Source organism: Haliotis cracherodii, unplaced genomic scaffold, assembly GCF_022045235.1.
Source record: "Haliotis cracherodii isolate W230 unplaced genomic scaffold, xgHalCrac1.p SCAF_18, whole genome shotgun sequence".
NCBI lineage: Eukaryota > Metazoa > Mollusca > Gastropoda > Lepetellida > Haliotidae > Haliotis > Haliotis cracherodii.
The window spans coordinates 6,514,542-6,539,806 of record NW_027266273.1 but is presented as its reverse complement, the minus strand read 5'-3'; the positions used below and the strand labels follow the sequence as shown (position 1 = coordinate 6,539,806).

Here is a 25,265-nt window from a genome sequence, read left to right as displayed (position 1 = left end):
TTCCTCCCACATCAAGCTGGCACACCGTGACATAACTGAAATGCTGTTCAAAACAGCATTAAACCTAAAGTATTCGACATAATAAGAACCCCGCTCTAATAAGCCCCCACGGCGATATTTGCTAATATATTGGCAGGTGAACAATCCCAGTTAGCACCTCTTCCAATTGATCAATGTACACAAGACTAATGTATTTGTGTATAATACACACTTGTGTGTTATATGCACCCCATATTATGGGCAATTACATTCTCGAAAAATATCTGTCGTGTCTAATACGCACAGACTTTTCTTTTGTATCATTTCAGGCTGTCAGCATAAACCACAAAATGTATGATCTTTTTTCACCTACATTTTATTCTCATAAGAGCCCCCTATTTTCTAATTTTGAGAGCACCCTGGGCGCTTATTATGTCGAATACAGCAACACTTTCACTCACTCATGAACTTTTATTAACAACATGTAAACTTAATATGGCAACAGTGAAAGAGCTATGAGTGTCCGAATTTCATGTAAGCGGATATACTAAAGTTAAACAGTACATGTAACTTTGAGATACAAGCTTCTAAATGTTCACCCTTTTGGGTAGGATAATATTCTTTTGTGCATACAGAAATTATTTAACTTAGTATTGTGTTTCACCCATGGACTCCCTCACATGAACTCTCCATTTTGTTTGATTATTTCTGCTTTGTGTGCTAATGTACTTTGCTGCTGTGAATAAGGCAATGGGCATGTGGATAGCCTTGTAGTTGAAGTGTTTGCTGAACATGCTGAAAATCCGGGTTCCATTCCCCAATTAGACACAATGTATGAAACTATTGATGTTGCTGTCAAGATATGTGGCTTGAATGTTGTAAAGAGCAGCAGTGAACTAATTTTACTGTTCAGAAAATGTCAAATACTTCTTTTATTTCATTTCAGGGCACTATTGTGTGAATGGCACTGAATTTGACACCCAGTACAAGTGCCCTGCTGGCACATACAACCCTGTGGATAAAGCCACAGAACTTACTGACTGCCTGGATTGCCCCGGGGGCAAGTATTGCCAGGGTGAAGGCAACACTGCACCCACCGGCAACTGCAGTGAGGGATGGTATTGTTCAGGGGGTTCCGACTCCCCCAACACCACCACCAGTGGAGGACAGTGCCAGGCAGGGTACTACTGCCCTGAAGGTGAGACAGCGAGTAATGGGCCTTGTTCTTAGCTCTAAGACGATCATTAATTGCTATTAGTGGATATTGTCCGATAAACAACACTCGTCATATATTTCTTATAAGTGATGTCAACATTATTTACAGCCTCTTTAAGGATGATGATAAAATGTACAAGCTTAAAAATGTTGACCCAAATTTTAATAATGATGACTCCCTGAATAGAATTTGTCCTCGGAAATGTCTGACAAGTCCATTTTACGAAGAGGTGGGTTAAGTTTGGTATTTCCCCCATATTCTCACAATCTTTGTGTCAATTATCTGTACCTTTTCTTCAAATACCAATTGTCATATCTCTCCCACTTTTGGGTGCGATCGTTCAACCACTGTTTATCTGTGTAGCCCAGCTACATCTATGGGGAACAACTCACTAGACACTGCCCTCTCAAAATTAATGTTAAATTTACGCCATCATCAAGTTGCGAGCGCAGGTTCGAATCTCCAGAAATGATGTCATGATAAAACAATGTTTTATCGTGACATAAACCACGCTTTGTTCTTTACTTACTTCGTGATTTATTGCGTAGCCATTTTATATATGTTAATGAAGACATTTGTATCATTAAGATCACTTTGTTCAAACAGTATATATACATTTTTTAATATATTGTTAACTCTTTTCAACGTTATTAGGAAGGCTTATGCATGAAACAAGGTAAGAAGTGGTCTAGCCTCCAAGATGTAACAGGAAGGAAACTGCTGCAAATCTATGATCGACATTAAATGAATTCTTCCTATCCTTCAGGCTCCTCAGACCCTCAGGCCTGCCCCGGGGGCAAGTACTGTCACATCGCTGGTCTGGCTGCTCCAACAGACAACTGCACTGCTGGCTTCTACTGTATTCTGAAGGCAACACTCGCCACGCCCACTGACGGCACAACTGGAGACCTGTGTCCTGCAGGCTACTACTGCGTGTCGGGATCAGCAGCGCCCTCTCCATGCAGCCCTGGCACCTACAGCGGCAGCACCCACAACACCGACCCTGCGGACTGTGTCACCTGCTCCTTCGGGGAATACTGTGGAGACTACAATCTAACTCTCACATCAGGTCAGTTGCTGGCGTTGTGTTCCCTAGGCAACACTTTGTTACTTTTGGCTTTGCTGATTTTTACTTTCCAATCAGAATTGTAACAATAGTTAACTAAAATGTGATCTGGTTGATCATTGGATGTTTACTCATGCTGTCAATCACTGGATTGTAAAGCCTATGACTGATAACAGGCCAGAATATGTTTGAATGCAATGTAAAACAACATCGATTCATTCTTTTGTTGCATATTAGTCATTTAAACGCAAAAAATCTAAATCTCACTGTACCAGGAAACTGCAGTGCTGGATACTACTGTCCCCAAGGGGAGAGAACTCCTAATCCCTACCTCTGCACAGTAGGCCATTACTGCCCCGAACACAGTGCTTCCCCTACCATCTGCCCCAGTGGCTTCTATCAGGAAAATACAGGGCAGTCCACCTGTGACGAGTGCCCTGAGGGGTACTATTGTGACAACAGCTACGGTGTCGTGTACGTCAACGACACCATCAAATGTCCTGAAGGGTACTACTGCCCAGCAGGTGAGTTGGTTCACTGAGAAATGTAATGTTTGAAGTATTAATAAATTGAATTTCAAGAACCTATTTTCACCAAACATTAGATTTCCTACAAGCAACTCATTTAATGGATATTTATAGTATTTTGTGGAGGAAATCAAAAGTTACTTAATAATATACCCTTCCAATTGAAATTTGAACTACATCAAAAGGAAATTCATGTGCATGACAAACTAGTGTTTTGTAAAGCTATTGGTTGTCAAATTCTTCTGTCTTAGATCTCACTTTGCAAAGTACTGTAAAACTTTGTGAGGTAAGGTAGCCTTGTAATGTGTTCGCTTTATATGCCAAAGACAATATGGGTACAGTATGAAAAGTCCATTCTTTAGGTCTTTCACCATTTGTCAGCAGAAATGGAAGAGGACATTCTGTACCTAAAGTTAGAGGCCATACTTGTCTATAGTAGTTTTTGAAGGACAAGTTAATTTCGACACTTATTGGTCCTACTGGACAGACATTTTGTTCCTTATATCGTAGCCAGAGAAGTACACAGAATCTGACTTCAAATAAGTGTCTAAGATGCTCACAAGTAGCTTTACAGAGTTGCATCCTTCAGGCATACCAGAAACTTATGTTCATGGGTGCGATTCCAGATTAGCTCTGATTGTGTCTAGATTTGTCACCCCCTGACTGTTGATGTGTTCCTCCAGGGACCCAGCGCAGCGACCAGTACCCCTGCCCCCTCGGCACCTTCAACAACCTGACAGGCCTCAAGTCAAGTAACGAGTGCACACCATGCTCTGGAGGCTACTATTGTGGCATTGTTGGACAGTCACAGCCCACGGCTCTCTGTGCTGCTGGCTTCTACTGTAAGCGGTTTGCCATGTACCTCACACCAAACCAGACTGGAGATGCTGACGTCTGCCCACAAGGTAACCTCACTGCCTCAATAGTCAGATAGACACATGAAGATCCTGGGTAGAATAGGTCTTCAGTAACATGCTTGCCGTAAAAATCGACTATGCTTGTCGTTAAGAGGCGACTAACGGGATTGGGTGGTCAGACTCGCTGACTTTTTCTTCTTTTTTTCGCTGACTTGGTTGATGCATGTCATCGTATCCAAATTGCATGCATCGATGCTCATAATGTCATTCAATGGATTGTCTGGTCCAGACTCGATTATTTACAGACCTCGGTCATATAGCTGGAATATTGCTGAGTGCTGTGTTAAACAAGAAACAAAACAAACAAACAAACAATAGTCAGATAGAAGCAGTGATCATCCTGATGGATCCCTTTTTAAATGCTTGACTTGGAATGACTGCTGAGAATGATGAAAACTCAGACAATCTATACACTGTGAGTGATTTTCAGTCTGGACGAGTTGTTACTGGTTTGTCTGGTCCAGACTCAGTGTAACTAGAAATACAGTTATGGACATTCTGTTACGGACTCAGTTTCTTTTCAGTTTGTTTTTAGCTTCTTTTGTTTATTAATGGCAAAAAAAACATTGGTACAATTAGCATAACTCACTCCTGGTGTCCACGGCCATGATATTGCAAAATTCAGGTACAAGCGGTGTAAAAACCATACTCATTCACTCACTCACTCACTCACTCACTCACTCACTCACTCACTCACTCACTCACTCACTCACTCACTCACTCACTCACTCACTCACTCACTCACTCACTCACTCACTGTGTGAAGATGTTCATTGTGTCAATCACTGGATTATCTGTTCCAGACTCATTTATATACAGACCGCCATCATATTGCTAGAATATTGCTGAGGAAGATGTTAAACAGAAAACAAACACTCACTCACTCATGGTTGGCATATTGCTGATGTCTTCTGTTATTGTCTCCCCAGGCTCCTACTGCCCTGAAGGTACTGCGGACCCCGTGCCCTGCCCACCAGGAACATTTGGTGCAACGGACGGTCTGGAAAGTGAACCCAACTGTACTCAGTGCCTCTCAGGGCGGTACTGTGAGACTCCAGGACTTACCGATACAGAAGGTAACTCTGCAAGATACTTGTCTTTAATACACTGAATCCTGTCTTCCCTGATTAGGTTTCTAAGGATGTCTTTACGCATTTTTTTGTCCATTAAATGTCCTCCAAATTTGATGTTGCTAATTTCCAGTCTGTCAACATTATTCTCTTGACTGATCCATGCTCTTTCACCTTGGTTCAGAAACAAAATGTCAAATTTCTTATCAAGATCTACTGTGATTTTGTGTATTCACTTGTACCATGTCTGCTTCTCCTCCAGGACCATGCTCTGCTGGCTACTTCTGTGTTGTGGGGTCAAGTTCAAGGACAAGTGAGATCTGTCCAGAAGGGAGGTTCTGCCCTGAAGGAACTGGAGTGCCCGAACTATGTCCAGAGGTAGTGTGATGTTCTGTCTGTTTCAAAGCCAACGGATCTGCACTTTTGACAATTTCTGATTCTAATGATTCTCACCTGGATATTATTGATTGATCCAATCTGAAAAACAGACTTATATACTTTTTGTAAAATAGTTAACATGTATATTAAGCTTACATGTACAAATGGGGCGGTCGGTGGTTATAGCGTCTGGTCGTCACACTGAAGACACAGGTTCCAAAAATGGGGACAATGTGTGAAGCACATTTCTGATTGCAAAGCCTTTGTCAGCTGCAGGTATTGGTCGTGACATTTTTTCTGAAATGTCTCAATTCTTTCCAGGGTACGTTCAACCCCTACACTGGTATCAACAGCACCGATGGCTGTACTCCCTGTACAGAAGGTGAGTTCTGTGACCTGGCCGGCCTTAACCTGACTTCTGGAGCATGTGAGCCAGGGTTCTACTGCCCACCTGGTCAGAATGCTTCCAGACCCTCCGACTATGTGTGCACTGTCGGACACTACTGCCCTCTCAACTCCTCACAGCCTGTGCCGTGTGCCAACGGAACCTACATGAACCACACCATGGCCTCTGAGTGCTACATTTGCCCAGATGGATGGTAAGCATACTGACTTCAACTTGTTATTAACTCTGTGTTGTGAGGAAAGTAAGCCACTGATTGTGATATATCTCAAGGAGCATAACGTGACTCCTAGTCCTTACTCCTTTAAACACCAGTCCAGATACCGTATTCAACGTAATAAGCGCCCAGGGCGCTCTTAAAATTAGAAATAGGAGGCTCTTAATAGAATGTTATTTTGGTGAAAATAAAAACAGAGGTGAAAGATAAATTTTGTGGTTTATGCTGACAGCCTGAAATGTTTATATACGACAGACATATTTTTCCAGAATTTAATTGCAAATAAATAAGTCTTTTGTACATTGATCAATCGGAAGGGGTTCTAATTGGGATTGTTCACCAGCAAATATATTAGTAAATATCACCGTGTGCGCTTATTAGAGCAGGGCGCTTATTGTGTCACATTCGGTAAGCGTATTGTTAAGAAAATGGTGTACCTTGTTAAGACATTTCCTTGTCACACTGAAGGTCTGGTATCAGTTCCACACATCATGGCTAGAACGTGTGTTCTTGGTGTCCCCTGTCATGACATGGCTGGAATATACAAAACCTCAACCACTCTCTTACTGAAATCATTTTCTTTCTTTTAGATTACAGGGGCACGGGTGGCGCCGTGATTCGCTGTGCAGAGTTGCGTCCCTTGGGCACGCCAGAAACCTATGATTGTGGGTTAGAATCCCGGTTCGCCCTGATTGTTTCTAGGTTTGTCAGCACCATTCCCATACTCATGGGTTTCACCAAAGTGGTAAACATCTGAGACCTGCATCACTTCGGGCTTTCCTCCCACATGAAGCTGACATGCCACGAAATAACTGGAATATTGTTAAAAGTGGCGTTAAAACCCAACTCACTCACTCACTCTTTTAGATTACAATGAACACAAGACTTTAGTGTAGCCCACTTTTTCGCACCCTACTGCACCAAAGTGTTCATTAGCAAAATTTATTACACTCCTCAGAAATAATGCGTCCTTGTAATGCTCCTCCAGGTACTGTATCAAGGGTGACCTGGTCCAGGAATGCCCTGAAGGCTACTACTGCCCTGAAGGGACAGGCATCAACTGGCAGCCATGTCCACATGGAACATTCAGCAACACGACCGGCCTGGCCAATGAGAGCCAGTGTGAGCAGTGTACTGGTGGTTATTACTGTAACCAGCATGCGGCCATTGCTCCTGCTGGCCAGTGTGATGAGGGATACTTCTGTGAATATGGCCTTGACCGTGCCAGACCAAGTGGAAACAACTCCGCAGTTGTTATTGGATCGTGTGCTGATGCAGGTTTGTGATATCTTAAGTCCTACATGGATCAGATGCTGTCCAGATTCCATCTGTATGTCTGTCTCTCGTCTGTTCAGAGATTTTAATATTCAGAGCCATGTGTGGACTAGTCATCAAAGGCACTGCAGTTCACTGTGCAGAGTTGCATTCTTTTGGCATACTTTGAAAATGGTTTTGAATCTTAGTCAGCCTTGATTTTGGGTCAAGGTTTGTTGGCACCAAACCCTTGCTTTTGGGTTTCACCGAAGTGGGTGAGCACGGGTTGCCCAGTCTTCTAAGGCGCCACGATTCGCTGTGCTGACTTGCGTCCCATGGGCACGCCAGAAACTTATGATTGTGGGTTCGAAACCCAACTTACTCACCGTCAAGTGGTCAACATCTGACTTCACCACCACTTCAGGCTGACATGCCATAATATGAATGAAATATTGTTCACAGCTGCGATAAACCACACTCACACTCTTTATAAAACTTTGATGTTGATCCTCAATAGTAATTTATAAACATAGTTCCTCCACACCATACACTGTAAATTTAATTGTTGAAATTCACTACACATGGTATTAATGCTGTGACATTTTGTTTGTATGGAGCAACACCTGATGCTTTGTGTTTGTTTCCCCAGGTCTTGAGACTGGAGTGGGAGGTGTCTGCCCCTTGGGTCACTACTGCCCCCAGGGAACGTCCCACCCCATCCCGTGTGGCCCCGGTTCATACAGCAACATCACCGGCCTGGCCCTGTGTTACACCTGCCCAGCTGGGTACTACTGTCTGGAAGGTAATGATTGCTGCTCATCAACGGTGTCATGATTCACATATTTATACCCAATCCTACAATGCACAATATGCCAACCCATCTTTTAATTATGTATTGATATTCAAAAGGTATTGTTTACGAAGTTTTGTAATAACTTGCTTGATACCAACTCAATTTGTATTACCACCTATCACAAAGCAAAATGCTCAATCTAGACCCATGAAGATCCGGGGTCTTCTGCACACCATGCTTGCCGTAAAAGGCGACTATGCGTATCGTAAGAGGCGACTAATGGGATCGGGTGGTCAGGCTCACTGACTTGTCGCCGTCCCAATTGTGTGTATCGATGCGCATGATGTCAATCACTGGATTGTCTGGTCCAGACTCGATTATTTACAGACCACCGTCATATACCTGGAATATTGCTGAGTGTGGCGTTAAACAACAGAGAAAGAAAGATTAATACTATAAACACAAGCCTGGATTAACCAACCAATTATGTATACAGTGGAATCTGTCTAAATTTGACTCTGTCAAATTCGGATTTCGATGAAATGGCTAAATTTCTCCACTATCCTCAGTTTCTTAATAAATTATCTTTACTCAAACTGTCCTACAACTCTCTAATTCAGACTTTTTACACTTCGGAATAACATTACGGTCCCAACAACCAATTTACTATTGAAAAGAAACTGTCTTAAAGGGACTGGACTGGACCAGACCAGGCTTTTTATACTCTGTGTAATCCGGACATCGTCCCAACCGAGTCCGAATTGGACAGATTCCACTGTTTACTGGTTGATAGCAATTAAATCTGTTATTCATGAGGCCGCATTGAACATGTCGAATGTCAACCAAACAACATAGGTTGCATATCATGATATACGTGTCATTTTGTAACGACACTATGGCAACATGGCTGGATATGTGAGGTAGGAATATTGTGACACCCCTACTTATTTATTTGTGGGTGGCCTGAATAAAGACATTAATTGTCTGGAAGGTAAGACGGGCACTTAATTATATGAGCAGTCAAGTCATTCTATACATACAATGTCTCATCTTTAACAGTTCATGGATAGTCAGAACAAACCAATGCAAACATTGGCAACAAGTTGTAACTATGACAAACTTCACTATGTTACAAATCACTTGTACCTTAACTTCTTGTTGTCTCCCGTCTCTCCAGGAGCAGACGACTACTGGAGCACCCCCTGCCCTTCTGGCTACTACTGCCACGACGGCACCACCTCCGCACACAAGTACCCCTGCCCTGCCGGAACCTACTACAACCTGACCATGGCACGGGATGTCATGGATTGTCTCCCCTGCCCAGGTGGAGAGTACTGTGAGACTGATGGGCTCAGCTTCCCCACCGGGAAATGTGATGAAGGTTCGTGTGGAACGTGTTGAGACACCTCTTTAATAGGGTCTGCTATTGTTTATGTATCAGCTTGTCAGATATCTGTTAATGTGTAAGTCAGTAAGATTTAATATGCATTGCTTTTTGCATATAGATTACATACAGTGTTTGAAGAAGAGTGAAGAAGAGGAGTGTTTAGTAGATGGTTCAGTAGATGGTTCATCAAGGGAATTTATGTATTCACTTTTATGTGGGCATGGTTGAATAGCCTGGTCTGGTTTTTTTTTCTTTTGTTAACTACACCATGGGTGCAATGTGTGAAGCCCATTTCTGGTGTCCCCTGCCGTGATATGGCTGGAATATTGCTAAAAGTGACATAAAACCATACCCACTCACTGTTAACCACATCATAGACCTGATTTCAATTTCTGCTACGTGACAAATTGAAGGAAATCCTGACAACATTTAACACACCTTGTGATCTAAACTGAGTAGGCCACCTGCACAATTATTCAAAAGGCATTGCCTGAAAACTACTTCAATCCTTCAGCTGCAATAAAACAGATCGGCCAGGTTGCCTTGACACGTTTGAATGTTTCCAGGTTGGTACTGCACCAGCAACTCCACCTCAAAGAGCCCCGTGGCCCCTGAGGGTGGGGAGTGTCAGCCCGGGGACTACTGCCCACTCGGGTCGTACGCACCAATACCATGTGACCCAGGTACTTACTGCCAGGTTGCCGGACTTGACATGCCCACTGGGAACTGTACTCCAGGTCAGTGTTTGTTTGTATTCTGCCCCTACCATTATATACTCACCGCCAAAAGATGTTCAAACCATAGAAACATATAGAGAAGCATGTACGTTAAGAAGAGATGTTTCCAATGTGTACTAACTGTGTAAAACTGACAGTCAAATGTTCCCACAGAGTTACTTTATTCTTATCACAATACTCTGCACATAGTTTCCGACTTTACACACTGATCCTGCACAAGACAAATCATGGATCTATGATGTCACATGTGATGCATTCTGTATGATCGTTTGTGCATCGAACCGATTTGATATCTCTTGAATATGAGTAAGTCCTCCTATATTAACCTACATGTATGGTATTCATGTTTCTTTTGGTGGTGAGTATATGTTCCATACCATTATGGTATCTATGATCTATGTAATGCTCAATGAGACTTTGGGTGCATACATGGGCTAGTGTCTACATTCAGTGTTTTCTACAGACAATAATCTGGGTTCGACTCTCCACATCAGTACAATGTTTGAAATTCATTCTTTTCTCAATCCCTGAGAAGTACAAACCATTTTGAGGCCCTGATTAAATATCACCCTTGGATCGTCTGCCTTCTTTTTATGTTAATCTTTCATCACTGAATGGTGATCAGGACCCGTGAAAATCTGGGTAGAGAAAAGGTCTTCAGCACCCCATGCTAACAATAACAGGTGACCATGCTTGTCGTAAGAAGCGATTAACGTGATCGGGTGGTCATGCTCGCTGACTTCGTTGATGCATGTCATCGTTTTCCAATTGCCTAGATCAATGCTCATATCAGTCACTGGATTGTCTGGTCCAGACTCAATTATTTACAGACAGCTGTCATATAGCTGGAATATTGCTGAGTGATGTGTTAAACAACAAACAAACAAACAAACAAATGGTGATTACATGGGTGGGAGGACCACCTTCAACCTGGATGATCTTGTAAGTCTTCATCTATGGACACCATAGTGCTCACACTGTCATCCACAGGTTTGATCGAATGATGTTGGGGTATATCTAATATATTATTGATTAAATAATAGCCCCGCACTGACCTGTTTCTTATTTTGCAATAGGCTACTACTGTACCCTGCAAGCTAAATCTCCAACCCCTTCTGATGATGTAACTGGGAACATCTGTCCTGTCGGCCATTACTGTCCTGAAGGAAGTGGAGCCAAGCAGCCATGCATGATGGGATACTACCTGAATGTCACAGAGCAGGATGCTGAGTCAGACTGCAAGCTGTGTACAGCAGGGATGTATTGTCCAGGTTCAGGGCTGGAACTCCCTGTGGGGAGCTGCAGCGCTGGATACTACTGCCCAGGGGGAGACAACTCATCCACCCCATATGATACAAGGTGAGTTGCATGAGAGGAAGATCATAAGGGATTAATTTTAAGTATTCAAAGCAAAGATTCTGTTATTTTACTTTTTGCTAAACAGGAACATTTCATAATTTGTTGTGTTAAATTGTTTTAAAAAATGACAGGCAAGTTGCTATGTTAGATTCCCATGCTTATCCACTGAATGACATTTACTATAAACAACATCAGCTTTCGGCCAAGATATACCTTATGAGTTTCTGTTCAGACTACGTTCAAAACTTAATGGAGTCACGGGTGGCCCAGCCGTCTAAGGCGTTGCGATTAGTTGTGCAGAGTTGCGCCCCATGGGCACGCCAGAAATCGAATCCCTGTTGGCCCCAATTATGTTTCTAGGTTTGTCAGCACCATACCTGTGCTCATGGGTTTCACCGAAGTTGTAAACGTCTGAGACCTGAATCACTTCAGGCTTTCCTCCCACATTAAGCTGACACACTGCGATATAACTGGAATACTGTTAAATGCGGCGTTAAACCCAACTCACTCATTCTCACTCACAACTTTATGTGAGTCTATAAATGGATCAAGTTGTTAGGCTTCAACATAATGCTTCACAAAGTAAGGAAATTATCAGAAGGGCAGGCTACTCATCTGAGCATCAAAATAGTACTGAGGTAGTGGTACACAAATTACAAAAACTACATGGTGGCAATAGTCCCCCTAAATGCAACCCCTTTCTCCAGATGCCCCGTGGGCCATTACTGCCCGGAGGGAAGCCCCGCCGCCATCAGGTGTGAGAACGGAACCTACCAGGACCAGGAAATCCAGTCTTCCTGCAAAACCTGCCCTGCCAGCTACTTCTGTGACAACACCATGAGCATTGTCGTCCTCGACAACTCCACCACCATCTGCCCCATGGGGTACTACTGCCCAGAAGGAACACGCTTCAATCAGGAGTTCCCCTGCCCAGTGGGAACATACAACAACCTCACTGGTAACAATGTCAATGCTGAAATCATCCATCTCATCCCTAAATTATATTGGTTTGTGGTAATAATTTGAATGACATCTATGGGCCTCTAAATTTTTGGGGTGGTGCTGTTAGAATTTGTCGACTGATTTATGGTGTTTAGTGGAAGTGTTGCTGCTTGTTTTGCAGGCCTGTCGATGGAGAGTCAGTGTTCCCCCTGTTCTGGAGGGTTCTACTGTCCCAGCCCAGGCATGACCCAGCCCACCAACCTCTGCTCGGCTGGCTACTTCTGTAAGCAGTATGCCAACATCTCTGCTCCAGATCAAGGTAACAATCACCATGTGTACAGATATTGATGTATGAAAGAGGAGATATTGTTGTTGGTTTCTTATACCTCCGACCTAAAGGGTTTGGGTATATACCGTATATCTCTGTGTATAAGGCAAGTTTTTCGTACCTAAAATGAGGGGGTTAAGAAGGGGGGTCGTCTTATACACGGAGTCGAAGATCTCACATTTTTTTCCACTGGCGATGTCAACTGGCGTCCGATAGCCAGCCCAGCATTTGACAATAAAACTTCGCATTTCATCCTAAATAACTGTTCCAATAACTATTTCCATACATAAACATGATTTGTATCTCTTTTCCTTGAATAAAGTTTAATAATTTCTGCAAATAAAGTTGAAATGACCCTCGCCTCGATGCAGATTGTCAAACCAGCTGACATGGTAAAACAATCAACATCCGTGAGTAGAGAGCCGGAAGTACTGGTAAGCATTTGCATATTGCACATGTGACCTAACATGTGATAACCGGTGAAGCTGAAATCAATTTGCGCTGTTGTTACAGTTGTATTAACAACTGTTTGAGACAGTGTGAATAAGTGATTGTGGAATAAACACGTGAATTGTGAAGCAAATATAAGCCTAGTTAGTTACAACATAGTTAATTTGCGATTAAATTACTCACCATTGTCTCTTATGTTATTACTTCATAAATGAATTTTATTTTACGGGCACCAATTGGGTGTCGTACCGTGTAAACACAAAATGGCAACATGTGCTGGAGTTACACACGCGACCAATCATCGTAGAAAAAACCCTGCAAGATAAACATATTTTGATTGCATATAAAAGGTTTGTGTGCGCACTTGTGATGTGCTTCATTCCAGGTCGCCTTATACACAGAGTATAGGATTTTGGGTCGATTTTGAAGGCGTGTACAGGGGGGTCGTCTTATATGTGGGGTCGCCTTATACACAGCGATATACGGTAGTTGTTCTGTCTTGTCCATCCTCTTGAGGACATTTTTGTGTGCAACCCATAACTTGAATACTACTGCATATATTCTTTTCAAACTTGCTGAACACTTTCTATGCCAATGGGAGAGTCCTAGAAGGGCGGGGATATATAGTTATGCCAAGTCTGTCTGTCCATCTGTCCATCCATCCTTCCGAGGGCATTTTTGTGTAGCCTATATCTTGGAAACTGCTCCTTAGATTCTTTTCAAACTTGGATTCTGAGAAAATATTGCTTTTTTCATGTTTTGATCTTGAAATATGTTGGAGTCTTGGTCAGGGTATTAGTGAACCCATCTCACTCTGTGCCTTGTTTCATCTTGTCATTCAGTGCCTTTGTAAAACAAAAGCTGTTGTTTAGATCTAATGCCCATGTGCTTGTGGATTTTGCAAAAGTGGTAAAATGTATATGACATGCATTAATTTGGGCTTTCCTCTCATTTCAAGTGATATGAGTGATATATTGTTCAAAGCTGCGATAAACCAAATTCACCCCCTTAAACAACTTTCTCCCTTCTTTAGGAGCAGACGCAAACATCTGCCCTGTCGGCCATTTCTGTGTGGAGGGCACAGCAGACCCCTACCCCTGTCCAAAGGGGACGTTCAACAACCGAACTGGCCTGGAGAAGGAAGGGGACTGTACTCTGTGTACAGCAGGCGCGTACTGTGAGGATACTGGCATGATTGAAGTCAGTGCACCATGTGAAGCAGGGTGAGAACTCGTCACATTTCTGGTTGTGAATGTCATCTGTCATTGAAAATTTGCAAATCATAAAAAAAAATATCCCAAAACATGTTTCTCACACTATATATAGCATAGCCACTGAACAAAGACAGTTATTATATTAGCAGCAACATCAGTAGGTCAGATTGGCAAATTCAACTCATAGTTGAATTCCTTAGATGCCAAGTTGTGGCATCGAATTTCAGGTTCTATGTTACTTTTATCATTTGCCAATGCTAGTTAACATGCTTCCATCTGCATCACTTTGGGCTTTCCAACCACATTAGTATCTCCCTGCCAAGATCCAACTGAAAAGCTTTTTAAAAGGGGCAATATATAGAGGAGTGTTGTAAACATAGTATGACATTATAATGTCCCATTTATTACCGAAGAAGATGTCTACATACATTAGACAAATTTGAGTGTTTACCTATAAGGACAGCAAGTCATAGCAGCAGCAGAACCACTATATGTAGAATGATGTCAACAATCATCAGCTATGATGTCATTTCTAGTGTGACATCATTCCATCTTCACGTCAGAATACATCTAGATGACGGAAACAATACACTGTTGTCTCTAGGGCACATATGATTTTTATGAACCCCGATATGTTTGCCCTCGTAGGTAATAAAAAGCCGTATTCACTCTTCAACAAAGGTAAGGATGATGTAAATATTGATGATGAAGGGAGATATGATTGTAATGATGATTCATCTTCAGCTACTACTGTGTCTTGGGCTCTAACCATTCCCGCCAAGCCATCTGCCCGATCGGGAACTACTGCCCCCAGGGTTCCGGAGCCCCGACCCCCTGCCCCGCTGGAACCTACACCAATACAGAGGGCTTAGCCAATGTTACTCAGTGCACAGACTGTGATGAAGGGAAATACTGCAACGACACAGGTAAATATCTCTCTCTTAGTTGAAGAGTTCACTGTGTAAATAGAAAAGTTTATGATATTGGACACCATAAATATCAGAGGGTTAATTATACCCCCAATATATTTGATACATCTAAATGCTATTTAGATATCGGCTGTTACGGTTAAGAATGATTTGAGGGGGAATTAGACATTGATCTGTCATAACAAATTAGTTCAATCTGTAATCTTGTCTAATAGAAGATGAATATATATTTTATCTTATCCTGACTCATACAAATGAGTAATAAGTATGAGTCAGGATAAGTAAAAATGATATATTTACTCTAAAAAATACATTTTCTTATTCTTATGTACATGCTATCATGGCTACCACAGATGATTTGGTACATGGAGTGATGACACTTGGTCTGTGTTGCACAGGTCTGTCAGCACCAGTGGATGACTGCGACCCAGGCTTCTACTGTCCTGGAGGGGACCATGTCCGAAACCCTGTGGAGACCCCATGTCCGATTGGTCTGCACTGTCCTGGAGGGAGTGGTCAGCCCGTCCCATGTGATCCCGGAACCTACACCAACTTTACCCAGGCCGACCAGTGTCTCATCTGCCCTGCAGGGTTCTACTGTGTACCTGAAGAAGTCATTGCAGGTGAGACCCAGGAGTGGTGTCCCCTAGGTGATAGGATCTGATGGTTTGGATCCTGATTATGATATGATCTGATGGTTTGGATCCTGATTATGAACCTTGGCATATGCTTGTGGGTTTCACCAAAGTGGTAATCTGTGACCTACATCACTTTTAGTTTCAGATTTATCTGTCACTCTGTGATGTGACTAAAGTATTTCCAAAACTTCAGACACAATTCACTCATTCATTTGTATGTGAAAATCAGATGGAAAGTAAACCAATCAAAAAGAGACTTGTAGAAAAGAATTGGTCTTATTTTGCAAATGTCCGATTCCACAAGATGTAATGTGAACACTGCTATATTGTATGTTTTCCTTTCAGGAAACTCCACCTCTGGACATCGACTCTGCCCACGTGGGTTCTACTGTCCAGCTGGGACCGGACGGAACTGGACAGCCTGTCCAGCTGGAACCTACAGCAACATGCTGGGTCTGCTCGATGTGTCCGAGTGTCTGCCATGCACAGGGGGACAATACTGCGACACCACCAACCTCACTGCCCCCACTGGCGACTGCAGCCCCGGCTACTACTGCACGACGGGCGTTGACACCCCCACACCCACCGGCAGCCATACTGGTACAGGTGGCATCTGTCCTATTGGACACAAGTGTCCTGGAGCTACAGTCATCCCAGATGGCTGTGAGGCTGGAACATACCAGGTATGTGTTTTCTGCGGAGCAATCTTAGCACTATAACTGTTGATGTATGGGAGTTACTATCATCCTAGTGTGGGGGTTATCTAGAATTCCAGGGAGGTCGAGTAGCCTAGTGGTTAAAGCGTTCGCTCGTCACGCTGAAGACCCGGGTTCGATTCCCGACATGGGTACAATGTGTGAAGCCCATTTCTGGTGTTCTCCGCCATGATATTGCTGGAATATTGCTAAAAGCAGCGAAAACCATACTCACTCACTCACTATCTAGAATTCCATGGTCTAGTGACAGAGCGTCCGCCCAGAGAACAAAATTTTAGGGGTTTGATCCCTGGCAGTGTCAAACAAAAAGATGGTACTTGTTGTTACCCTGCCTGGTGCTTGGCATTTAGGGGCTAAAACTTGGACTGGTCGGCTGGGAGTCAGTATACTGTGTCTGAGTGGGGTATTCATGTTAAACTGCAGCATGGTATCTCAGTGGGCTAGCACTATAAAATCGCATTAGTCCAGACTATTACAAGCAGACAAATAATAGGCAAATTGTGAAAAAGTCGTTATTTGTGAAAATCGTTGGATTTTCCTAAAGGTTATATTTTCGTAAATTCAGAGGTATTTTAACACTGCTTTCAGTACAAACATGCCTCTTCTTCGTCTTTATTTTTTTCTATTATCAGTTAAATATAAGTCACTTCCAACAATCTATGTCTCTAGCTGCTGTGATATGAGAGTGATGGCTTATCACATTTCTTGACTATAGTGTCTATGATATGAGTTTTTAAGCCAGAAGTAAAAACAGTAAATATCAGAATCCCTCAGAGCAAGTTGGGTTGAAGGTGTATGTGAGGTTGAATTTGACCTTCCCTTCCAGGACAAGGACACCCAGGCGTCCTGTGAGACGTGTCCCGCAGGCTACTACTGCATCGCCAACAGCACCACCTACAGCGACAAGCCCTGCCCCTCCGGCTACTACTGTCTGGATGGGACACAGTATGACATACAGTACCCCTGCCCCCAGGGAACATTCAACAACCTCACAGGTCAGACTTGTATACTTCTTGCTTGTCAATGGTCTTTGTAGGACTTGGGGTCATTGTCAATGTAACCAGAGACTGTGACAGTGAAAGATGTTTTTTCATGACATTTCACAAGGCAGGGACTATGTGTCATGGCAGTGTGTTTCAACATTGTACATTATTATATTGGCATGGCTGAAAGGTCAACCATTTTCTAGAATATGACTTGTACCCTCCAAGAAACAAACAATACTTATGATCTCTTTTTGTGATGAAAATATTTGAATCTCCTTGGATGTTGAATCCAGATGAGTATATATGCTTGTCTTGCCACTAAACTCCATTGCTTCTTTTCTTGTGATTATTGATTTTGTTGGGAGAGTTCTTAAGATAATATTCCTTGTCCCTTCCTCAGCTCAAGGGAACCTGACCTCCTGCAGCCCCTGTACCCCAGGGTGGTACTGTGGATCCCCAGGGCTCTCCACCCCCACAGACCAGTGTGATCCTGGCTGGTACTGTACCTCAGGCTCAGACCTACCCACACCATCAAGCCCTGAGGGTGGAAAGTGCTTAGCAGGTAGTTATTTTTGGAATATTTACATTTACATGAGAAAGTTTTTTTATCACTGTTTGCTCACCTGAAGCAACTTGTTGTTTTACTGAACATCATATAGGAGATGTGCAATTCTTCCTGAAGCTTGTACCCAAGATAAGGGGTGCACATTTTTACAAATTATCACATTATACAAATGAAGATGTGGTAAATTCAAAGTATGAATTGTTTCATACCTTCTCCTCATAAGTATCAGAAAAACTGTTCAATTACAAACAGTTTTCCTGTGTATTTTTCTTCTATGTCACTAAGTTTGTTAAATCAAACACATACAAATTGAGTTCAGACCCTCAATCACTGACAAAATTTTGAAAAGATCTGTAAACTAAATAGCAGTTAAACATATTTCATATCCTGGATAAGCCTTATGTTTGACAGCCATTATGTGGCAGCACCTGTGAAGATCTGGGGTAGAATAGGTCTTCAGCAACCCTAGCTTGTCGTAAAAAGCTACTTTGCTTGTTGTAAGAGGCAACTAATGGGATTGGGTGGTCAGACTCACTTGCTTTGTTTAACATAAGTCATCGTATCCCAACTACTCGACTCAATTATTACAGACCAATGTCATATAGCTGGAATATTGATGACTGCAGCATTAACAACAATCAAAGAAACAAGACTTATCTGGCACAATAAACTGCCTACGTATTGTTTACATGGCTTCTAACCCTCCCTCCACCAGGAACCTACTGTCCAAGGGGCAGTGCAGCGCCACTGGGCTGTGACCATGGAAAGTACTGCGATAGCAACATGATGGACACACCCAGAGGACCTTGCATGGCAGGATATTTCTGTGATTCAAATTCAACCACAGACAGACCAACTGGAACTGGAGGTAACTTCCCCACTGTACCATCACTCTACACTTTGTCCTACATACATCATAGTCTATAGGCTCATGTTTCCAAAGGGGCGGTCGGGTAGCCTAGTGGTTAAAGCGTTGGCTCGTCACGCCGAGGACCCGGGTTCGATTACCGACATGGGTACAATGCGTGAAGCCCATTTCTAGTGTCCCCCCACCATGATATTGCTTGAATATTGCTCAAAGTGGCCTAAAACCATACTCACTCACTCACTCATTTCAATAGCTATGAATAAATATGTATTACAGTGTAGAAAATAGTAAGGGCTCGTTCAACATATCTAATGCTTTATGCATGCTCACAATATTGATCACTGAATTGATCCATGTTCCACCTACTAATGTATTTCACATGTTCATCTACTGCATCCTCATTGTTGTAGTGCTATAAATCGGAGTTATCAGTTCCAGGTTTAGAGATGAATACTACTGGCTTATATGATAAGGCTAAATCCACTGTATTGCCTCACTGCAAATAGCTGCAGGATTGCTGAAAAGGCAATAAGTGCTTACTCACTCCTTATTGTATAGCATATTTACAGACTGCCGTCATATAGCTGGAATATTGCTGAGTGCGGCGTTAAACAACAAACAAACCAAACCTTATTGTATAGCCTATAGCAGATGGAATATTGCTGAGTGTAGTGTTAAACATCGATCTACCAAGAACAAACTTGATGGTGTACAGTAGGTGGAAGAAAATCTTGAGACTGGGACTGAGCTTGAAGTGACACCTTAGTATTGTTTTTTCCAGGAGACCGCTGCCCAACTGGGCATTACTGTGTTGAGGGCACAGGGTCCCCCAGTCCCTGTGATCCTGGCCACTATCAGCCCAGCCTGGGAGCTCAGAACGTCACCTGGTGCATCATCTGTACAGCCGGGAAGTACTGTAACCAGAGCGGCCTGGAGGCCCCCGATGGTCAATGTGACAGAGGTAGGTAACCATCTGTAGACAAGAGCAGCTTAGATCAGAGGTAGGTAACCATCTGTAACCAGAGCAGCTTAGATCAGAGGTAGGTATCCATCTGTAACCAGAGCAGCTTAGATCAGAGGTAGGTATCCATCTGTAGACAAGAGCAGCTTAGATCAGAGGTAGGTATCCATCTGTAATTAGAGCAGCTTAGATCAGAGGTAGGTAACCATCTGTAACCAGAGCAGCTTGGAGCAGAGGTAGGTAACCATCTGTAACCAGAGCAGCTTGGAGCAGAGGTAGGTAACCATCTGTAACCAGAGCAGCTTGGAGCAGAGGGGGTAAACTATCTGTAACCAGAGCAGCCTTGAGGCCCCTGATGGTGAATGTGACAGAGGTAGGTAACCATCTGTAACCAGAGCAGAGGGGGGTAAACTATCTGTAAAGAGAGCAGCCTGGAGGGCCCTGATGGTGAATGTGAAGTTAGGTAACCATCTGTAGACAGAGCAGCCTAGAGCAGAGGTAGGTATCCATCTGTAGCCAGAGCAGCTTGGAGCAGAGGTAGGTAAACTATCTGTAACTCGAGTGGCCTGGAGGGCCCTGATGGTGAATGTGACAGTTAGGTAACCATCTGTAGACAGAGCAGCTTGGAGTACCCTGCATCTTATGGCCTGTTGAGGCAGCTTATTTGGATAGGGTGTCAGTCTTGATGATTTTTGTTGATCATATGTCATCGAAATGATCATATCAATATCTGACTGTTAGTGACTGCAGACTGAAACAACAAATATTTCAGACTATGGCACAAGATGCTAAAATAATCATTCAGAGGGTAAATTGAAAGTTGTGATGCTTCATGGCTTAGTGTATAATTTCGTATGAGATACATGTGTAAAGAAGGCTTGGGAAACACCAAAGTTGTAAGGATGAATGACAAAGTCTTGATGACACCATTATTTCCAGGCTACTACTGCCCTGAGGGTCAGAATGTCCGCAACCCGAGTGTGTACGAGTGCCAGGGTGGGTACTACTGCCCAACAGGATCCAGTAATCAGATCATGTGTAGGTCTGGCACCTACCAGGACCTCACTGGCCAATGGGATTGCAAGGAATGTGTGGCTGGATTCTACTGTGATGATGCTGTCGGACCAATCACATCGTACACACCATACAGCTGCCCAGAAGGTAGGACAGGAACCCTTGTCGGCAGTTATATTCAGTTATGTGATATTAACCAAAGCCATGTCCATGTGATGTGTCATATGATTCATAATAGAACTTTAAAAACTTTGGAAAAAATTATGATGTTGATTTTTGTAGACAATAACCTCAAATATATCATGACAACATATAAATTGATTTTTATTTTCTTCTGCAATCTGAACATATGTATAACAAAAAAAATATATTTTTTAGGTCTCCCATGAAACATTTATGCAGAAACACAAATGGCAATATGTCAGATCACTGAAATGTCCCCAGTATAACTAAGCATGCCCACTTGAAATGGAATAATTGCAATGTGCGTAGCTAAAACTGATGGTGGCTTACAGACAACATGAAATGATAACTTCATTTATCTGTGGGAGGTGTAAGTAAATACTCTGTGTGTACATAATGCTCTCATTTGTCTGCAGGGTACTACTGCCCCAACGGCACAAAGGTAGCAACGGAGTTCCCCTGTCCCAGCGGCACCTACAACAACATGACAGGACTGAGAGCAGACACTGAGTGCCCCTACTGTCTCGGTAACTATATTTCATATTGACTTACTTGATATTGGTTCCTCCTGTCTCGGTAACTATTCATCATATTGACCTATTTGATGTTGGTTCCTCCTGTCTCGGTAACTATTCATCATATTGACCTATTTGATGTTGGTTCCTCCTGTCTCAGTAACTATATATCATACTGGCCCACTTGATGTTGGTTCCTCCTGTCTCGGTAACTATATTTCATATTGACCTATTTGATGTTGGTTCCTCCTGTCTCAGTAACTATATTTCATATTGACCTACTTGATGTTGGTACCTCCTGTCTCGGTAACTATATTTCATATTGACCTATTTGATGTTGGTTCCTCCTGTCTCGGTAACTATTTATAATATTGACCTACTTTATGTTGGTTCCTCCTGTCTCGGTAACTATATTTCATATTGACCTATTTGATGTTGGTTCTTCCGGTCTCGGTAACTATGTTTCATATTGACATATTTGATGTTGGTTCCTCCTGTCTCAGTAACTATATATCATATTGACCTATTTGATGTTGGTTCCTCCTGTCTCGGTAACTATATTTCATATTGACCTATTTGATGTTGGTTCTTCCGGTCTCGGTAACTATGTTTCATATTGACCTATTTGATGTTGGTTCCTCCTGTCTCAGTAACTATATATCATATTGACCTATTTGATGTTGGTTCCTCCTTTCTCGGTAACTATATATCATATTGACCTATTTGATGTTGGTTCTTCCGGTCTCGGTAAGTATGTTTCATATTGACCTATTTGATGTTGGTTCCTCCTGTCTCAGTAACTATATATCATATTGACCTATTTGATGTTGGTTCCTCCTGTCTCGGTAACTATATATCATATTGACCTATTTGATGTTGGTTCCTCCTGTCTCGGTAACTATATTTCGTATTGACCTATTTGATGTTGTTTCTTCCGGTCTCGGTAATTATGTTTCATATTGACCTATTTGATGTTGGTTCCTTCAGTCTCAGTAACAATATTTCATATTGACCTATTTGATGTTGGTTCCTCCAGTCTCAGTAACTAGACTGCACAATATGAATAGCTTTAACACTATGTATTGACATAACAGGATCTTGTTTTTATTTGTATTTTGTTGTTTGTTGTTTAACGCCGGATTCAGAAATATTCCAAGTATATGACAGCAGTCTGTGAATAATCAAGCCTGGACCAGACAATCCAGTGATTGACATCATGAGCATCGATCAACCAAGTCAGTTCCCTTCCTAACTCATTCATTTCCATCTGTTTAGGTGGATACTACTGCCCAGCGGGGACAGTGTACCCATCCCTCCCGTGTACTGCGGGGTACTACTGCCGCACAGGAAGTATGACCGCAGCTCCAACACAGGGTATTGATGCGGACCGCTGCCCAGTTGGTCACTACTGCCCTGAGCAGACCACAGAACCCATCAAGTGTCCTCCAGGGACATACTCCAACAACACACAGCTGATGAACGTCACCGATTGCACGCCCTGTACAAAAGGCAAGAATAGGTTTTCAAAACATTTCATCATTTCTTTGTAAAATGTTGATCCATGATCCACTGTTCATGTCCACTTTCTATAACATTGAAGCAGGCAGATCCATGATCTTTGTTGTGAAATATTGTTGGTCACATTTTAAACTGTTTGCTTCAGTTGCAATCTTGATTGTCTGTCTGCCTGTCTCTGTGTCCATCCGTGTGTTTGTGTCTGTCTGTCTGTGTGTCTAGGTCTGTCTGTCTCTATGCATGTGTGTGTGTGTGTGTGTGAATCTGTCTCTCTGTGTAACATGTTTAGAGACAGTAAACCATCACTAGTTCATTCAGGTTGTCTAATAGCCATAAACTGTCAAAGAGACCATCAACAAGTATTCATGAAAATCCTTCTCGTGTTGTAGCTGGTTAAAGCGTTCACTCGTCACGCCGAAGACCTGGGTTCAATTCCCGACATGGGTACAATGTGTACGCCGTATGCCGTGATATTGCTGGAATATTGCTAAAAAGCAGCATAAAATTGTTTTGATGACAACACACAGGTCTTCTACAGTCTTTAGGCCCATGTATCGATGAAGGTCTGTCATGTGAGTGGTCTGTTTCAGGCTGGTACTGTGAGATCTCTGGGCTGACAGAACCCACAGGCAAGTGTTCTCCAGGCTTCTACTGTGTGTCTGGCTCCGACAACAAGGCCCCTGATATCTGCACAGCGGGACGGTACTGTCCAGAAGGTGAGATTCAACAACAACAATTTTAACTCTCCATGTAAATGTGACTTTTCTGCAGGATGTCGTCATCAGCCAGGTTCAAAATACATATTCAGACACTGTTGCTATACTATTGGAACAGTTGTTCCATAATTGTGATAGTATTGGGACGGACTGCAAACACTAGTGCCATACTACTGAAACTATTATATCACAAAAGCTATTATGTTACTTACCACAATGCCGATGTCATGGCTTTATTTGGCTAAAGGCCTAATCATAATGACGTGATGATTTTCTATCTGTACAAGGGGTGGTTGGGTAGCCTAGTGGTTAAAGCGTTCGCTCATCATACCGAAAACCCGGGTTCGATTCCCGACATTGGTACAATGTGTGAAGCCCATTCTGGTGTCCCACGTCGTGATATTGCTGGAATATTGCTAAAAGCGGCGTAAAAACATACTCACTCACTCACTCACTCACTTTCTGTACTAAATTTGGTGCATATGGAAGTAAGTTTCCACCCATTATATTCAGGCACACACACACCAGAGAAGTGCCCCACGGGTACGTTCTCCAACACCACAGGGCTGAGCACAATGGAGAACTGCACGGACTGTATGGCAGGGTACTACTGTCAGAGTGCCGGCCTCACCGCGGAGGAGGGAAACTGCACCCAGGGCTACTACTGCCCAACAGGTGGGTCTCTTTCATAACTCTAGGACTGCAAAATACACTTCAACGAGACAAAATTGTTGCCCAAATATTGAAAAATAATAAAGTTTGAAGAACAATTGGACATGAAACCTTTTGTGGATGACTACTACTTTGTTGTTTGTGACAATGCTTTGGGGCTACTTTTTGCTCCTTTTATTAGATGTATGCACTTTTTTTCGTTGGTTTGTGAAAAATTGCATATCATTGTATCAGTAATTTGTATTCTTTTTTCCTAATATATTATTTAGAACGAAAAATATCAATTGTTTTTCAACTTTGGATATTGATGATGTTTCCTTGGCTGAGAGCACAGATGATGGATTAGGTGTTAAGTTGCTACTTCCTTTGTAACAGGTTCGACCATGCCTACAGCAGTTATCTGCCCCATCGGCCTCCACTGCCCCACAGGATCCGATGAACCCAGGTCCTGCCAACCAGGATACTTCACCAACAGGACAGGACTGTGGATCTGTGACATTTGCCCAGATGGGTGAGAGCTAGGGCTGGGATGGGGTGTTACCACTTTGTGTCTAGGCAACATTTTCAAATGTAATTGTTGATTGAGAGAATTTTCCAACAATCATGCATGCATGGATGATATCATGTAACATTCAGAACTTAATAACAACAATAAAACATGGCAAGGTGAAGACCCTTTGACATACGTTTTGTTATGCTTTTCATGTTTATTATATGTATATTTCTGTAATATCTTGATGAGTACTATAT

The 25,265-nt window shown here is 42.6% G+C and overlaps 1 protein-coding gene across 1 annotated transcript in view; it reads left to right on the top strand.

Annotated features, from left to right (window-relative positions):
- Window positions 1-25,265, top strand: part of LOC139465712 (uncharacterized) — a 154,746-nt gene that overhangs the window by 78,413 nt on the left and 51,068 nt on the right. Inside the window, exons 54-81 of the mRNA XM_071247531.1 lie at window positions 926-1,177; window positions 1,962-2,264; window positions 2,537-2,785; window positions 3,472-3,693; window positions 4,635-4,781; window positions 5,038-5,153; window positions 5,475-5,752; window positions 6,762-7,051; window positions 7,677-7,829; window positions 8,998-9,201; window positions 9,774-9,944; window positions 11,021-11,303; window positions 12,011-12,261; window positions 12,427-12,564; window positions 14,057-14,246; window positions 14,982-15,163; window positions 15,565-15,789; window positions 16,150-16,487; window positions 17,347-17,515; window positions 17,907-18,068; window positions 18,787-18,939; window positions 19,721-19,900; window positions 20,840-21,061; window positions 21,514-21,624; window positions 22,888-23,121; window positions 23,718-23,843; window positions 24,357-24,518; window positions 24,891-25,026. Of these exons, the coding sequence (XP_071103632.1) occupies window positions 926-1,177; window positions 1,962-2,264; window positions 2,537-2,785; window positions 3,472-3,693; window positions 4,635-4,781; window positions 5,038-5,153; window positions 5,475-5,752; window positions 6,762-7,051; window positions 7,677-7,829; window positions 8,998-9,201; window positions 9,774-9,944; window positions 11,021-11,303; window positions 12,011-12,261; window positions 12,427-12,564; window positions 14,057-14,246; window positions 14,982-15,163; window positions 15,565-15,789; window positions 16,150-16,487; window positions 17,347-17,515; window positions 17,907-18,068; window positions 18,787-18,939; window positions 19,721-19,900; window positions 20,840-21,061; window positions 21,514-21,624; window positions 22,888-23,121; window positions 23,718-23,843; window positions 24,357-24,518; window positions 24,891-25,026 (5,647 nt within the window). The remainder of the gene's footprint in view (window positions 1-925; window positions 1,178-1,961; window positions 2,265-2,536; window positions 2,786-3,471; window positions 3,694-4,634; window positions 4,782-5,037; window positions 5,154-5,474; window positions 5,753-6,761; window positions 7,052-7,676; window positions 7,830-8,997; window positions 9,202-9,773; window positions 9,945-11,020; window positions 11,304-12,010; window positions 12,262-12,426; window positions 12,565-14,056; window positions 14,247-14,981; window positions 15,164-15,564; window positions 15,790-16,149; window positions 16,488-17,346; window positions 17,516-17,906; window positions 18,069-18,786; window positions 18,940-19,720; window positions 19,901-20,839; window positions 21,062-21,513; window positions 21,625-22,887; window positions 23,122-23,717; window positions 23,844-24,356; window positions 24,519-24,890; window positions 25,027-25,265) is intronic.